The 16,621-nt window shown below is 41.3% G+C and overlaps 1 protein-coding gene across 4 annotated transcripts in view; it reads left to right on the top strand.

The window, feature by feature from the left end:
- Positions 1–16,621, top strand: part of LRCH1 (leucine rich repeats and calponin homology domain containing 1) — a 157,783-nt gene that overhangs the window by 33,285 nt on the left and 107,877 nt on the right. For all 4 annotated transcript variants that reach the window (XM_067563125.1, XM_067563126.1, XM_067563124.1 and 1 more), the window contains exon 2: positions 728–872. In XM_067563125.1, coding sequence (XP_067419226.1) covers positions 760–872 — 113 coding nt within the window. In that variant the 5' untranslated portion in view covers positions 728–759. The remainder of the gene's footprint in view (positions 1–727; positions 873–16,621) is intronic.

The raw sequence follows: 16,621 nt of genomic DNA, 5'->3' as shown, positions 1-16,621 counted from the left end.
ATAAATGTTTAGATTTTCCAGAAAACGAAAAACGGGATGTAAATCTTTGATCTGTATCTTCACAGTACACCTGTCAATTTAGTCATTATTCTTCTTCACAAAACGTGGTTACAAGTGAAATTGTTTAAAATAGGTCTGTCAGATTTGGACTTTTGCTTGATGGATCAGACAGTCCTTCCGTATACTTTACTGTACTGCCTCTTAACTTGTTGTTCTTGGAAAAGTTATACATCCCAGAAAATAAAAAACCAAGCTAACATTGCTTGTGCCTTTAAGTAATATTCGTATTTGTTACTATTAAGGAATACATTTTTCAACTATTAGAAAGTGGATAGATTGGTTGATAACAGCTGCTAATCAGCATCTACAAAGCTGGTATCAATCTTTGGGTACATTATGTTGCTATGAAGTGCAAATTTCAGAAGTTGTGCTTTCAAACATAATAGGATGGAGTCTTTCCTTAACCTCTGGAGTCCAGTGAATAATTATTTTAATTAATTTGAATAACAGGTAATTTAATATTTGGTATTACACATTCAGTATGTAAAAGACTTTAATTTCAAGCTACCAGGGGTATTTAATAATTTCGTTCTGTATTATGAAAAATATTGATGGTTCCCTTTTTTATACCTATGATGACAATATTTATTTTAGTAATGAAATATAGCAGTTTAAAGTATATATTTTTGATGTTTCAAAAACGTGCCTTTTCTTTTTCTCTTCTCAGATCTGTCCAAGAATAGATTAACTGAAGTTCCTATGGAGCTGTGCCATTTTGTGTCACTGGAAACACTAAACCTATATCACAATTGTATTAAAATTATTCCAGATGCCATAGTGAATTTACAAATGCTGACTTACTTAAATTTGAGGTAGGTTAACTTTACGGCTTTTTCTAAATGTTGTCAATTATGATGACTCTGTTTCTCTCTACATTTTCCATGTATCTTTTCGGAAACATCACTGGCTATGTTTTATTGGATCCTATAAGGCAGAAGCCAATTGCCAGTAGGATTTTCTGTCCTCTCTTAAATTTATATACGAATATATCATAGGCTAGCATAAAAATAAGCGCTTACGGAAGTGATGAAGTAGCATTGATTCTTCTTTGCGTGATGGTCCCTATGTGTATTCCACACTTGGATACGCGGGTGTGCTATTCAACTGAGTCTGGAAGTGTTTCTTAGCAGCGTTCGTTGACTCATACACATGTAATGCTTTGGAACGGGTGCATCAAGAACCACGTGATGCTTCAAGTCACACATCTATCGGGCACCCAGAATTCCCTAGCTGATGCACTCAACAGTACTCTACCTACCTAAATTGTAAGTGGGAGCTACATGATGCCACGCTTCAGTACCTCTTCATGAAGTGGGGCACTCCCCTGATGGGACCTCTTTGTCACTCAGAAGAACAAAAAGGTGTCCTGCTATTGTTCAGGGGAGCAACATGGGATGGCTCTCCAGACAACGCTATCCTCCTCTCCTGGACAGGTGACCTCTGCTACACCTTTCTTCTCCTACTGCAGATGCTACACAGGGTTCGATGGGACAGAGCCATCGTCATACTTGTAGCCCCATTCTGGCTATGTCAGTTCTGGTTCACAGACCTCCTCAGACTCTCCACCTGCACACCACTCTGCCTCCACACACTTGCCTGATCTACTCTCTCAAGATCGTGGGAAGATCTGTCATCTTAATCTGGGCCTTCTTCACCTCACAACCTGGTTTTTGGTTGAGTGTCAAAGGTAGACTGTACTCAGTCCACAGGTTCATGATGCACTACGCCATAATGCAAGTGCAGCTACAGATGCCTCTGTAGCCCACGCGGTACTGCAAACAGCACTGGCATCCTTGCACCCATCCCTACGCTGCTTGTTAGTCACCCACATGTGGATTATACATAGGGACCATCACTTGAAGAAGCGGAGGAGGAGGTTACATACTTGTAACTGGAGGTTCTTCAAGATGTGTGGTCCCTATCTATTACCTACGTTCCATACCCTCTGCTTCAGAGTGGATTCCATGACAGTAAGAGGGAGACTGGAGCGGTGTTGACCTGTACTACTTATTACACCCTCGGCTGGGAGGATGAGGGGATGTACTATGCGTGTGAGGATCAACAGACATTGCTAAGAAATACATCTGGACTCAAGTGCATGGCGCACATGCGCACCAACATGTGGAATACACGTAGGGACCACACATTTTGAAGAACTTCCTGTTACAGGAAAGTAATCTTTTTCATACTTGGTATTGTCTAAGCAAATCATGATAGCTAAATTACATCAACAAAATCTATTGATAGTTTATCCTTAATTTTATTATGACAGTAATAGACTTTACATGTCTCACATTTGATTTTGTAGTCACAAAAATTTATATGTGGCAAATGCATAGGTATATATTTTATTTCAGCTTAGCATTACATGTCTTATTGGCACCTATAGCATATACAGTCTCCATCAGAAAACAATTTAATTAAATACTGAGGAAAATGTTTACTCACCATTCTCAGAAAAGTGTGTGAAGTACTACAGTTTGGGAAAAAAATACCTTCAACACTTGTGTATCCTGCATTTATGCAAATTGCTTTGTGGATATACCAAAATATTTATCTTTTAAAAAGATTTAATCAGAAGAATTGATACCAAATTTATTCTAGTTTTACAGTACTAAAAATAGAAAGCCTTATGAAATTAATGCTAAATAAATAATGTATTGTTAATACTTAGCACTTTATATATTCAGAATGAGTTATAGATATTAATTCTCAAAATACCCCTGAGTGTTAAAATAGAGCCAAATAAGGTATTAGAGAAAATATGTAAGTGTAATGGTGTTAGAATTAACTAGACTGTTGGTTAATGAAGATTATTGCAGGGCTTGATAAAAAAAACACTTGTCCTGTAGGAATAAACATTTTGCCTTGGTAAGTCAGCTGATTTGGGCCAGGTAGTCACTGAGGCCTTTCCTAGAGGGAAAGGAGGAAGAAAGGAACAGAAGGGTATTGGAAGAAGTAGAGTGGTCCCAAGTCACTTCTTGTAGACAGACATTAGCAGTGAAACAGATTGGCGCAGGTGCTGCTTCTCCTTTAACAGAAGGGAAGAGAGAGGGAGGAGCAGAGAAGATGGAATTTTTGCCTTTTCACCCAGAGAAGAGAGTGAACCCAGGTGGAAAAAAAATATTGGTTAAAATGAGGGGGGGAGGGCATGTTAGAACTTTATTTGGGGAGAAGGTGAGGGTAGATTTGTTGTTGAGGAGGTAAAGATACAGCGTGCATACTTTCTGTCTATAGCTATATTAAATTGGTGTGACTTTGCAGGAGTGTGTGGCCATATGGGGCCTAGTAGGTGTGACTTTGCAGGAGTGTGTGGCCATATGGGGCCTAGTAGTGAGGGCGGTTTTCCCTAAGGCTGCTAAGCTTAGGCTTCAGGCTTGCAAATATTAAGGGCATTTTTCAAGCCCTGATCATATCCTTACTTACTGGTAGTTTTGGTCACTGAAAAGCAGAGGGCTCTAAGTCTAGGCAGTTATGAGTAATGTGTTTTTTAAATACTATAGCTCCTATTAGAAAAGATCACTTGCAGTTTGTAATGGTGCGACTATTGGATATGTATAAAACTATTACTATAGTTGTTTGTTTATATTACTGTTATGCTTAGGAGCTCAAGTCATGGACCAGGGCTCCAATGTGCTAGTCACTGTACATTACAAACACAGAACAAAAAGACAGTGCCTGTCCCCGGTGGCCTACAGTCTAAGGGCAGGTCAATGCTACATCAGCATAGCTGTGGTGCATCTGATGAAGATGCTGTATGCCAGTGGGAGAGCTCTCCTGCAGACATAGCACCGGTGTGGACAGCGCTTAGGTCACTGTAACTTGTGTTGCTCAGGGTGGTATCTTTTTCACGCCTTTGAATGACATAAGTTAGATCGAGGTAAGCAGTAGTATAGACCTGCCCTTAGTATAATACGAGACAACAGATAGATAAAGACAGACAGGAGTACTGGGAAACAGTAATATCGGTCATCATGATAGGCAACAATCTCAAATATATAAAGTTTACATAATAAACTTGTAATTGCATCTAGGAGTTATGGTGAGGTCACATGCCATTGATAGTGCAATTTGTGTGATTTGTATATGTTGCCATAAACCCAGGATAGCAGTTACATAACAGAAAAATAGTGTTCAGATTGTTATTTAATGACCCAAGAAGCAGAATGGCAGTGAATTATATAACTATAAACAAAAATAAAATGCATCAAAGTTCTTATTAGAGAACATAGAATTTCCCTCAGTTTAATTGTCCTTTGAAGCCATTTCCTGTCCTATTTGGGTATGGTCTGCCTCCTTATTAATGAGATTCAGTAAAAATCTGTAGGAGAGTAAAAAAAACACATTTGATTGTCACAAACATATCGATCCTTGCAAGAAAAGCATCATGGTTTTCAGACCCATATTTCTCTTTCTAGCTTTATAGTTATAAATGCCTTCTGGTGTTGATGGTGCCTATGCTCTGCATAGAATGAGATATTCATGTGTAGGAGGCTAGACTTAGATTTTTGATGTCAGTTGTCAAATTTTATTTCCTTTCAAGATTTTCACATTGCACAAGAAACTCCAAAGTTTTATTCATATACTGTCCTTGGGATGCAATATATCACATTTCTCTGCCTGGGTGACTTCTGAATTTTGTAGAAGTTAAAAATTATCCACAGCCATATGTTTACTTACTGATTTCATTTTTTTTCTGTAGCAGACCCACTGAACAATGTGATAATTTTTTTTTTTAGATGCCAGAGTTTCTTTAATCTTAAGTGGAAAAATTAGTACCTTAAAATGCTGGATCCGTCTATTGAGCATGAGAGTAAGCTTAGTATGCGGTTTTTCTGCTTTAACAGCGTGCAAATCCAGTTTTATTTTATTTAATGAAAAAACTTTTGGGCTGAAGGAAAATGTCATATTGTGTTCTCCGAGAGACTTACCAAAATGCATATCTGTAGGATTTTATATATAATACATATATCGGACAATGTCTGCTTCCTTATTCAGTGTTGTCATGTGTTGTAACCATTTGTGGTCAAAACAAAACAAAAAAAATCCTGAGGTGAAGATGAGTGTTTGTCTTACATAAGTAGTTAGTGCAACACTTTGGCAGAAAGAAGAGAAGATCTTGTTAGGTTACCAGTATTGCCAACCTCAAGAGAGCAAAAATCAGGAGTTAAATCCCACAAAATCATGAGATTTGCCCCCCCAAGTTGAGATTTTTTTAAAGGAAAGATTATGCAATGTTTTTGGGTCTCTCTTGATTTTTGAACTCTCCCTACCCCATCCCATGTGTGTGTGAGAGAGACGATGCATTGCCCACTCTCCCAAATTCATTGAATATGGTGATTTTGGTTCCTGCTGCAGGAGCTCTTAGCCCCCCAACAGTCTGTCCTTTGCCCACCAATTAATTCTGTCCCCCTCAGCCTTCAAATCAATCCTCTCGCCCTAGTTCCCACATCTGCCTGTCACATCAATTATTTCTGTCCACCCAACCTACCCATCAGTTTTGCCTCCCCCTATCTTCACCTCTGCTATTACAGCTCTTATGGTTCTTCAACACCTTTTGAGGCAGGGTTGCTGCAGTGGAGCCGCTGTCCTCTCTCCTTCCCCCCCATTTCCTCCTTCCCAAGCGGGTGTTGCAACAAGGGAACAGGACGAGAAGGTTGAGGAGCTGTCTCCATTGTGAAGGGAGGAGGGAGTGGGCACTCTGCTACCTCGTCACCTGTGAGAACAGCAAGTGGATGGGAGAGAGACTTCCGCTTCCTTCAGGGCTGAACTTTGCAAGGGGGCTTGAGAGGCTTGTTTCATTGTGAGACAAACTCCAGCTCCTTCTGAAATCCCATCACTTGTAAAACGATTATGAGAATTGGCAATAATGGATTACACAGATTTTTACAGGAAAGCAACCCAGAATTGAAACTTTAAAGGGAATGTTTTAAAAAGTATATTTTGATCTTCTTCTGGATTCAAAAGAAATACCTGAAAATGCTACCTTTCAGATGGGAAATTCAGGAGTAGGCTGACTCAGTCACAGACCAGGGTACTCTTTAAAAGCCATAAGATGTCAGGTGCTGGTTCCACACAGTCAAGTCTGGTGCCTGGAGCAGAGGTCAAAGCTGAGCATAGGGTCAGCACTGAAACCGGTGGCCAGGCACAGGCTTGTGGTTCAGAACCAAGGTCAGAGTCCTGGTTCGTATCATAGCCGGAATCCAGATGCAGCCCAAAGGTCAAAGCTGAGTGGCCAGGGTCTGTAGACAAGTCCAGTCAGTATCATAGCTGGAGTACAGATGTAGGCCAAAGGTCAACTCAGGTGGGAGTCAGTCTGGGTGCCTGGGGAACAGGAGGCAGGTGCAGGGCTGGAGAAGCTCAATATCAAGGCTGGAGCAAGGTCAGAATAGGGCATGGACTGGCTGGAAGCGTTAACTTGAAGTTCTGGTGGGGATTGGTGAAATAGCTGAGCCTGGGGATCATTTGACCCAGGCTCTGCTCAGGGATAGGCTGCTGCTGCGTGTCGGAGTCAGAGGTTCTGTTGGAAAGCTGAGTCACTGCAGCTGAGTTACTGTCACATGCTTGAGTGATGATGCAATGTGTCTCTGCTGGAGGAGTGAGTCATGGCACCTGACTGAGCAGCTCTGGTCTGGCTGCCGGTTTGCCTTACATAAGATACTGCAGATATGCATGGATAATTTAAATAATGTAGGTTATAAAGTCATATTTTGGGAACCACTAAAGCTAGAAAAATGACTATAAATCATTGGAAGTCTGGAAGTCTGAATTTTTCAGTAAAGTAGAGCTCTTGTTAATTTACAAAGTATCATGCTTTGAATTGCCATTAGTTTCTCAAATTTGGTCTGTAATGTCCTCTGTTTTTGCCTAATACATTGAGCCAATCTGCTATTGCAACTCATTAATTTGGGTAGTTAATCCTGGGGAATTATGTGCTATCAACCTGCAGGACACTTTCCAGCACATCCCAATATGGCCTGTAATCAAGATGGACCTGACATTCTTTCTTGTCTACAAGGTCCATAGATCCCTTAACCAATGGCCTCTCGTTCTGCATATTGCTAAATAGGCAGGCAGAATCAGACCTGTAAACCAGTGACGGGAAGTATGACAAGCTACACTGAAAAGCCCACCATGTTTTTGTTGTGTCTCCATAGCTGCAGGAAGATTTATTGGAATTCCAGATGGAGAGCAAAAATGTTGACTTAAAAAAAAAAAAAAAAAAAGATTTTGCCCATAAATTTGTTTCTGTAGGTGTGTTTTTGATCTTTCCCTCCCTGGGGATTTAAGGTTCTAGTTTCTCTCTACCGTTAAGACACTGAGTGGGCCCCTGCCAGTGCAGCTTGGAGAAGGTAAAAAAGAAGGGTGAAACATGGATGTATGTTGTTTGCTGCACCCCACTTGTGGAGTGCCTGAATTGGGGATCTCTGTGTGTTCTGCAGTCAGGAGTCCTGCACATCTCAACAGATCCAGCTGGGGCAGGGACCTTCATGGAGTTGGTCTCCTGAGCTAGGAGCAGCAAATCTAGATCCAGACCATCAGGAACACAGGAAATTGGGTCAGTAGAACCACTCCTGCTCCCAAAAAAGTGGGTGGGGTGGAAGGGGGCAAGTTTTATATTCCATTTTTTTTTTCCTGATTAAGAAGAAATCATGAGATGGCAGGGCTGTGCTAGACCTAAAGCATCTCAAGTTCCTGCGGAAGCCCAGATTCAAGATGGAAACACTGAAGCTCATCCTGGTGGCAGTCAGCAAAGGAGAATTATGTTATTAATTACTTGAAAGATGTGTGCCTCTACATCCCTAGAGTTCCACTGCAGATTTCTCTATTGTATCTTTGCATCCCAGCACTTCCAATACATTAATACATTTGTTGCCCTTTAGCCCCCCAGGTACAAAGTTACCAGTTGTCTTGGGAGCTGCCTTCAGGCAGGAAGGGGGGTTTCACCTCTTTCCATTCCTTGATGATTCTATCCAAAAACAAATTGGTACAAAACACTTCAAGGGTAATCTGGATCCTAGAAGACCATGATTTCATTATAAATTGGGAAAAGAGCCAATTAGATCCCACACTGCAGATAGTTCACCTAGGATTGGAAATTGACACACACTCCTACAGATTGTTTGCTTCTCGAGAGACAGAACAACTGGAAGATGGTCAGCAGCCTCTGGGATATTTCAATCCACTCCCTGATGTAATTATTGGGGATGGTCGTGTCATATGTAGACACAGCAATGAGGCCAAGTGCACATGAGACCTCTTCAATCATTTCTGCTCTCCCTCACACCTGGTTCATCCTACCAGGAGAGTCCAAATTCCTTGCCTCTCATTTATGAGTTTTGAGCCTTGTAACAGGCCCGCGACCGACTCCAGGCAGCAGTAAAGGGCCTGGTCGCCTGGCAGTGCCAGCAACCCTGGAGGTCTTTCAGGCAACAAAGGACTTCCTGGTGATGCCCATACCACCAACACCCAAGGAGGGAAGACCCCACTGGGACTCGGCATCGACGCCAACAGGGAGCCCATCAAAGGGAAAGCCAGTTTTAAGACCTGTGCAATGGTTCCTGTCTCCCAGGCACTGCTCTTTGGCACATGGATGGTCCCCGGATTCGAGGCACCACTCAGCGGAGCAGTGAAGAGAGAGATTGAGTTTCAGTTGTCAGTCTCCAAGTGCCTGGCACCAGTCAACAGAGCAATGGTACTGGTCCCTGGAATGCCGCTGGTCTCCAGATCCCTGGCGCGAATCCCAGGAACCTCGACCTCACTTTCCAAGTCTTTATAAAAAGCCTGAGGACAAAAGCTGGTGCAGGGATGCCTGACGCTTGGACTCTCTGCACTGATCCCTGGTACTGGAGTACTGGCACACACATCATGGCGTCAAAGGACAATCAGCATTGGTACCATCATGGTCTCTTGATAGTGGCTCCTCAGTCTCAGAGGGAGAGGAAGTGGTCCGGCTGAAGGGGCAGCTCTCGACCCCAGTACTTGGCTTCCCTATGATTCCGTCAATGAGGCAGGGACTCAGGGACAATGGACTGGTCCGTGGCAATACTGGAACCCATGGGGGTTCCCCCAACGAGTCACTCAGGCTTACTCAGTGGCAGGGGCCTCGGTACCGAGATCTTTGCTGCCCCTGAGTACAGCACCGCACTTGGATGTGGAATCTGACCAAGAGGAGTCGCCCACCTCAAGCCCAGGATGAGCCACCCCAGCCAGGGAGGAGGATTCCAATCCGCTGCAATTACCAGCCTCCTCTTCATCCTCACCTGATGAGGTGGTAGCAGGACCCTCCACCATGGTATTGCTGTGACCCCTGAGGAGAATATCCATGTATTTCCTCTCCATTAAGGTGGTCTTCCTGATGGCCATCACCACTTCCTTGAGGGTGTAGGGTGTATTAAAGCTTGGGGTCTTAGGAACTGAAGAACAGAAGAACACATTCCACAATGATAAGGTACTTTTTTAAAGAAACCTGACCTTTATCCCACAAATTAGCTTGGTTTTTCACAGAGCCCAAGAAATCACGCTCCCCTCTTTTTGTCCAAAACATCTGACCCAAGAGAGAAGCTCTGGCATATATTGGATGTTCAGGGAGCCCACTTGACCTTCATTTGTCACGTACAGATTTTTCCCAAATCTAGTGCTCTAATTTTTTTCTACCATCCAGCATTTAAAGGAAAAAAACTACAAAATCTACTATTTCATGAAGCCTGCAAGTCAATGAGCCTCTCCCCCAGCTGGCATCAAAACCCACTTACTAAGAGTGGCAGGAGCCTCCTGGGCTTAGAAATCTTATTCACCATATGGAGAGATCTGGAGGGCAGACACTTGATTGTTCATACCTTCTCAACAGTTTACTAGGAGGAAGCTCCTGTAGGATACGCGGTTGCTTCCAGAATTAGAGAAGGAATTTAAAACTCTGTATATAGTTCTGTTAGACTGAATCTTCCTTGAGACAAACTGCTATAAAAATCCCATTGGTTAATGGGTTTGTAGATGAAAAAGAATGAAAAATTTATTTATTCCTTTCTCTGAATTAAAGTCCACAGATCTGACCCTCCCTTGTTTGAAGCATTTATTTGACCAGTAGGATAAAAATTTCTGTTATGTTCATTCAAATTTTGGTCAATAAAGTTATGCTGGGCAGTAGGAATTCATTGTTTATGGCTCTAGGGTGTATAAACTCATTAACAAGTTTCAATCTGCATGGAGGATAATCCTTTTCTATGGAAGTTGAGTCAGCTGGTGGGCTGCACATGCCGTCCCCTATCAGTGACTGACGGTCTGATTCTTCTTAGTGGCTGCCTACAGGCTGACAGGCAGTTGGACCTTATAACTCAGAGAAAGGAAATATTTGTTGAATCAAAATACATTTTCCTATTCATATACGGTGACTACTGATGGAAAAGAGCCTCTTCTGTTTGGTGTGTCTATGCATCCTTCCCTGTTTCTGCACTTTCAGCAATGATGAGTATTATTTTTCCATCCTTAATTTAACGACTCTGTGATGAAATTGATGCTCCCCTATTTCCTATTATATCCTATTCTACCAATCCCTTGCTCTACTCTCTGTTATTAAAATAATTGAGGGTTAGGCAAATTCTCTAAGGTGCTATTGTAGTCACAGTAACCTGGCAAATTAATTTTAAATTTAATTGCACAATTTGACCCTTATACTTTTTCCCCCTTGTTGGTGAGTAGTTTTCTTAGCTGTACTGGAACCGTAATTTGGCTCTGTCCTCCCAACACCAGATATATTTTCTATTAGTGTTTGACTTATTTTAATTAATCACTCTCACCATTAATGAGTGCTCTGGAATACTACATTTTACACAATCCGTACTGGAAATGAAGGTCAAATCTTCAACTCCTGTTTAAAGAGGGAACTTAAGATATTTTATATTAAGAAATTAATTGTGGTTCCTGAGTATCATTTGAAAGTGCTGATAAAAAAAAGTGAGGCGATAGAGAACTGACAGAAGTAAGATTGTTGTTGCTGTGGTGATGTTACAGATGTGCTCTAAATTTATTATTAAGAATTTGTGCTTGCAGCCTCTCCTGTTAAATGATTTAGTGTAAAGCAAATGATGAATGTGTTTATTTGTATCCTGGATAGTTATTGTGGGAAAATAGTCATTGGTTGGAACAGCCCAAATACAGTGCAGGTGTAAGTAGTCAAAATTGCATTATACTCTCTTCCCAATAAGCTTAAGCCTGACTTACTTCAGGGTATGTGGTATGCCTTTGCTATATTCTTTTTGTCTTTATCCTTGGTCTTTCCACAGCAGAGAAATGTTCTGTTTTTTTTATTTTATGTTGCTGGTGTCTGATAATTTTGTTGAATCTGTATTCAGTTGAAACAAAGCTTAGAAACCTCAGCCAAAGTTGCTTGCTGTATAACTTTCAGTTTAAGCTGTGGCTCTGGATATAAAAGTTTTATATCCATTCTTTCAGAACACTGACGCTCTGGAGACAGTTGGATTTAGGCATCATAATTTCGTGAGAATGATGGTCTTATGCTTAAAGCATAGGACTAGATTCTGTTTATGGCTACTATGGACTTTCTGTGTGATTTTGGGCCATCCCACTTAAATCTATGTCTGTTTCCTGACCTATATAATGAGGATAAAAATATTTACCTACCTTCACAGGAGTCTTTTGAAGCTAAAATATTTGTAAAGCAACTTGAGATTTTTTGATAGAAAGCTATATAGAAATATAAACAATGATTTTAATATATAGCTTTTGGTGCAGATATTAAGATTCAGAGGAGTTGGATAAAACAAGCTGTGGAGATGAATGTGAGAGGTTCATGTGGGAATTTGGTTTGGTTTAATTTAAATGTGGGACGTTTAATGCAATTATAAATGAAATCTGTCTTGAGTTCTCAAAATACAGTCGTGCATAAATTGTTTTCTCTAGAGCCCTGAACAGTGACATATATTTAGAGGGTGCCTAAAGAGGGTTCCTGACATATATTTAGAGGGTGCTTTTAAGAGAGTGTGAATGTAAATTAAAGTTAATGGTAGTTGGTACAGGATTTTAAACCTGTGAGGAAAAGAAAGTCAGGTGTTTTGAGTTAAAAAAAATCTTCAGTTTTATATGGGAAAACCAAGATTTGAGAAGCAAACCACTCTGTCGATTTTTGTGACATACCTTGTAGGAACTTTACCCAAGAAATACGTCCGAACCACATGTAAATTAACATTTTTTACTTAGCGCTAAAAGTCATGTGTCTTTCTCCTGTCACTCCCTATCTTCCAAACCTTCCCCAACATCTCTAAAATAACCGAGGAGGGATAGGGAATTGAATCCACCCAAGTTTCCCTGTCCCAGTATGACACTTTTTTATTCTCTGTGCAAGTCCTTCACGCCCTTACTATTCACCAGGAGGACAATAATTTTAATATGAAGAAGGAAATGTGTTCTGTCTAAGGGCTTCGTTATTTCCTAAATTAACTTTTTGTAAATTTATTTCCAGTGATCTTTCTTGGTGTATTTCTCAGGTTTCCATATGAAGTAGAAATCAGTGAAATGGGGAACAGAGAGCAGCCTTACTCCAATCTAGTCATAACTTGTTTTCCAGCACTAGATTAATTGTATTGCTGTCCCCTTCCCTGGCCTCTTTTCATCTGCCATTTGTTAGAACTGAACACCTGCAGAGCTCATGGGCAGATGTGGTTAGAACAGATTGGGTTTGGCTCCTACTGCCTGAAAGAAGTGAATGCTATATGATTTGTGCCAATGTTCAAACTTAACATATCCTTTGTGAGAAAGAACTAATGATGATTGACCACAGGTTAACATAAAACCATTGTATTCACCACAAAAGATTGCTTGCTGCTTTTACTCTTGGAAAGCATGTTTTGTCATCTTTTTTCCAACAGTGGCAGCCTTCCTTGATTCTTCATCTGTGGTTTTATATTTAAAAATGTGTAAAGTCATATTTAAATTTAAACAAAAACCCAATGTGCATTCTGGGTGACTAAACTATGTGAGTTAGAGAATTAATGAGCACTCGTGGGAGAGAAGTTGTTAACTCATGACCCACAGGATCAGACCAAGGGATATAATTCCACATGCCATCAAATGCTAGATAGATCAGCAGCCAGAGCTTGGAAATTATATGTGACAAATAATGGGCACAATCACTAAGGGCTTCATGACAAAATCCCCCCCCCCCCTTTTTTTTTTTTTTTTAAATGAATGGTGGGTCAAGGTTTAGAGCAAGGAACTACATAAAGTAAAAACTGAACATGCATTGGTGAATGTGCTGGTTCCCCACAACATCAGTTAAAAATGTATTTCTCGAAATGCTGTTGGTTCACTGGGCTAATGCACTGGCCTTGTTCTTAAGCATTTCTGGGTTTAAATCCTTGTTTAATTGAAATGATTTCAGTGGTTTTCTCTTGACCCTTAGTGAAAAATTGCTCAATTTGAAGTACTATACAATACATTACTTTCAATACAGTGTGATGCCAATCCTTATTCCTTGTGCTGGAAGGGCACTGGATACTAATTTGAAATGAAATAGTAAAATTGTAGTGGAAGTCCCTTAACTAGTTTTTGTTGTTAATAAGGTATTTTGAGATTACAAGCCTCTTAACAATTTATTATTTTCCAGTTTAACAAAATTAAAATGTACTTCTGTGGATTGGTCTGGCTTAGCACAGACCAAGGAGTATTTTTCCTTTGATTGACAAAATAAGCAGGATAGGAACAAAACTGAAGAATCTCTTTTCCCCCTCTGTGCTCTTCCTTCATTCTAACCCAGTTTCCTGTTGGAATAAACTTTGCTGCTGCAGAGATGCAGGATGATGACTCATGTGGCCCATACGCACCAGCCATCTTCTTTGCAGCACTTGAGTATGCATTCTGCAAAAAAAAGTTTCAGAGAATCCCAACATTAGAGGCAGCACCTGGCAGTCCCTCTTCAGAGCTCAGTCCCCTCAGTCAGAAGAAGGGGAAAAAAGCAGCTTGCCTGATGGAGCAGTCCTTCCAATTGAATAAGTTGTGGGGGATGAACTTTAGTGGAAGCAGAGGTCAGATTTTGGGGGGAAATGTAGTGAGCTCTATCCACAATGTAAGTTCTCCCCTGATGAGATACAGATCACAGTAGACTGTGCAGATGTTCAAAATATGATTATGTATTCTCTGGTCTCCTTGAACTCAGCTCCTTCTTAGTGGACTCTGGATATACCCATGGGTTTTGCTAAGCCCTTTTTGCTTGGCTTACCTGCAGTGAGGCATTTATGTCTGTGAGACTTTGGTTCTTTCTTGATTGTGGGAGGAAGTGGCAGTATTCTCCTAAACCTCTACTCATTTGTGTTGTGAAAATGGGTTGTCACAATAGATTATGCAGCTCTTCATAATATGATCTTCTCTCACCTTCTTTGAAGATCAGTGAAATGTTAATATTTTAAGTATCAATATTGTTTATCATTGGGCAGCTCAGTTAGCACCCATTGAAATTAATAAGGCAGGTCAGTCCAAGAGCTATTGTTCCAAGTTCTGCAAACCTTTGAAAAAGTTATTGTTTCAGTTCATGTCTTTGAGGTGGTCTCAGCAACCTGTAACAGCTAGCAACTTAGTTTTTTTTTGTTTTTTGTTTTAAATGAAAGCCTAGATTCTGGAGAACAAGAAAGCATAAAAGAGGTGCTGATGCACTTCATCACTGTTTATCAGCTCAATCCAAGCCCTGGGCAGAAGCTAGTGAAGGTTCATAGAATCATAGAAGATTAGAATTGGAAGAGACCTCAGGAGTTCATCTAGTCCAACCCCCTGCTCAGAGCAGGACCAACCCCAACTAAATGATCCCAGCCAGGGCTTTGTCAAGCTGGGCCTTAAAAGCCTCTAAGAATGGAGATTCACGACCTCCCTAGGTAACCCATTCCAGTGCTTTACCACCCTCCTAGTGAAAATCTTTTTCCTAGTATCCAACCTAGACCTCCCCCACTGCAACTTGAGACCATTACTCCTTGTTCTGTCATCTGCTACCACTGAGAACAACCTAGTTCCATCCTCTTTGGAATCCCCCTTCAGATAGATGATGGCTGTTATCAAATACCTCCTCACTCTTCTCTTCTGCAGACTAAATAAACCTAGTTCCCTCAGCCTCTCCTCATGAGTCATGTGCCCCAGCCCCCTAATCGATTTCCTTGCCCTCTTCTGGACTCTTTCTTTTTTGTCCACATCCTTCCTGTAGGGGGGCCCAAAACTGGACACAGTGCTCCAGATGTGGCCTTACTAGTGCTGAATAGAGAAGAATAATCACTTTCCTCGATCTGCTGGCAATGCTCCTACTAATGTAGTCCAATATGCCGTTAGCCTTATTGGCAAAAAGGACACATTGTTGACTCATATCCAGCTTCTTGTCCAATGTGATCTCCAGGTCCTTTTCTGCAGAACTGCTGCTTAGCTGGTTGGTACCCAATTTGTAGCAGTGGCTGGGATTCTTCCATCCTGTGTGCAAGACTTTGCATTTGTCCTTGTTGAACATCATAAGATTACTTTTGGGCCAATTCTCCAATTTGTCAAGGTCACTCTGTGTCCTATCTCTATCCTGCAGTGTATCAACCACTCCCCCCAACTTACTGTCATCTGTGAACTTGCTGAGGGTGCAATCCATCCCATCCTCCAGATTGTTAATTAAGATGTTGAACAAAACCGGCCCCAAGACAGCCCCCAGGGGCACTCCACTTGATACTGGCTGCCAGGTAGACATCGAGTCATTGATCACTCTGTGTTGAGCTTGATGATCTAGCCAGCTTTCTATGCACCTTATAGTCCATTCATCCAACCCATATTATTTTAATTTGCTGGCAAGAATACTGTGGGAGATGGTATCAAAAGCTTTGCTAAAGTCAAGATACATCACATCCACCACTTTCCTCACATCCACAGAGCCAGTCATCTCATCATAGAAGGCAATCAGGTTGATCAGGAATGACTTGCCCTTGGTGAATCCATGCTGACTGTTCCTGATCACCTTCCTCTACTTCAAGTGCCTCAAAATGGATTCCTTGAGGACCTGCTCCGTGAGGATGATTGATCTATAGTTCCCCAGATCCTCCTCCTTCCCTTTTTTTAAAGATGGACACTGTTTGCCTTTTTCCAATCATCTGGGACCTTCCCCGATTGCCACGAGTTTTCAAAGATAATGGTCAATGGCTCTGCAATCACATCAGCCAACTCCCTCAGTACACTTAGATGCATTGCATTCGGCTCCATGGACTTGTGCACATCCAGGGGGTTCCCAGTCCCCTGCTCTTTTCCCTACTGTACTTACCTCAGTAAATTAATATTATTTAATGTTCCGTCTAAACAAGGTTCCTTTTATTCTACACCAAGGAAAAGTCCCAAAGAAGCCAGTCTGGTGTTACCCCTGTTGTTTTCTTTTTTTGCTTCCATCACAGCCTTGAGGGATTTATTCCTTCGATAAACAATTCAGCTACAGCCAACTATATAATGCTGCAGCCCCTACTCATCTCTTCTTCTCTAGATTCTTCAGTTGCTCCTTTGCAGGGAGGAAAAAAGTCTGCACGGAGTTTGAAACTGTTATTTA

This window comes from Emydura macquarii, unplaced genomic scaffold (genome assembly GCF_026122565.2).
Source record: "Emydura macquarii macquarii isolate MOO-44397 ecotype Brisbane River unplaced genomic scaffold, CSIRO-AGI_Emac_v2 contig_2473, whole genome shotgun sequence".
In the NCBI taxonomy this organism is placed as follows: Eukaryota; Metazoa; Chordata; order Testudines; family Chelidae; genus Emydura; species Emydura macquarii.
Note: the sequence above shows the minus strand (reverse complement) of the source record. Positions and strands in the feature narration are given on the sequence as shown.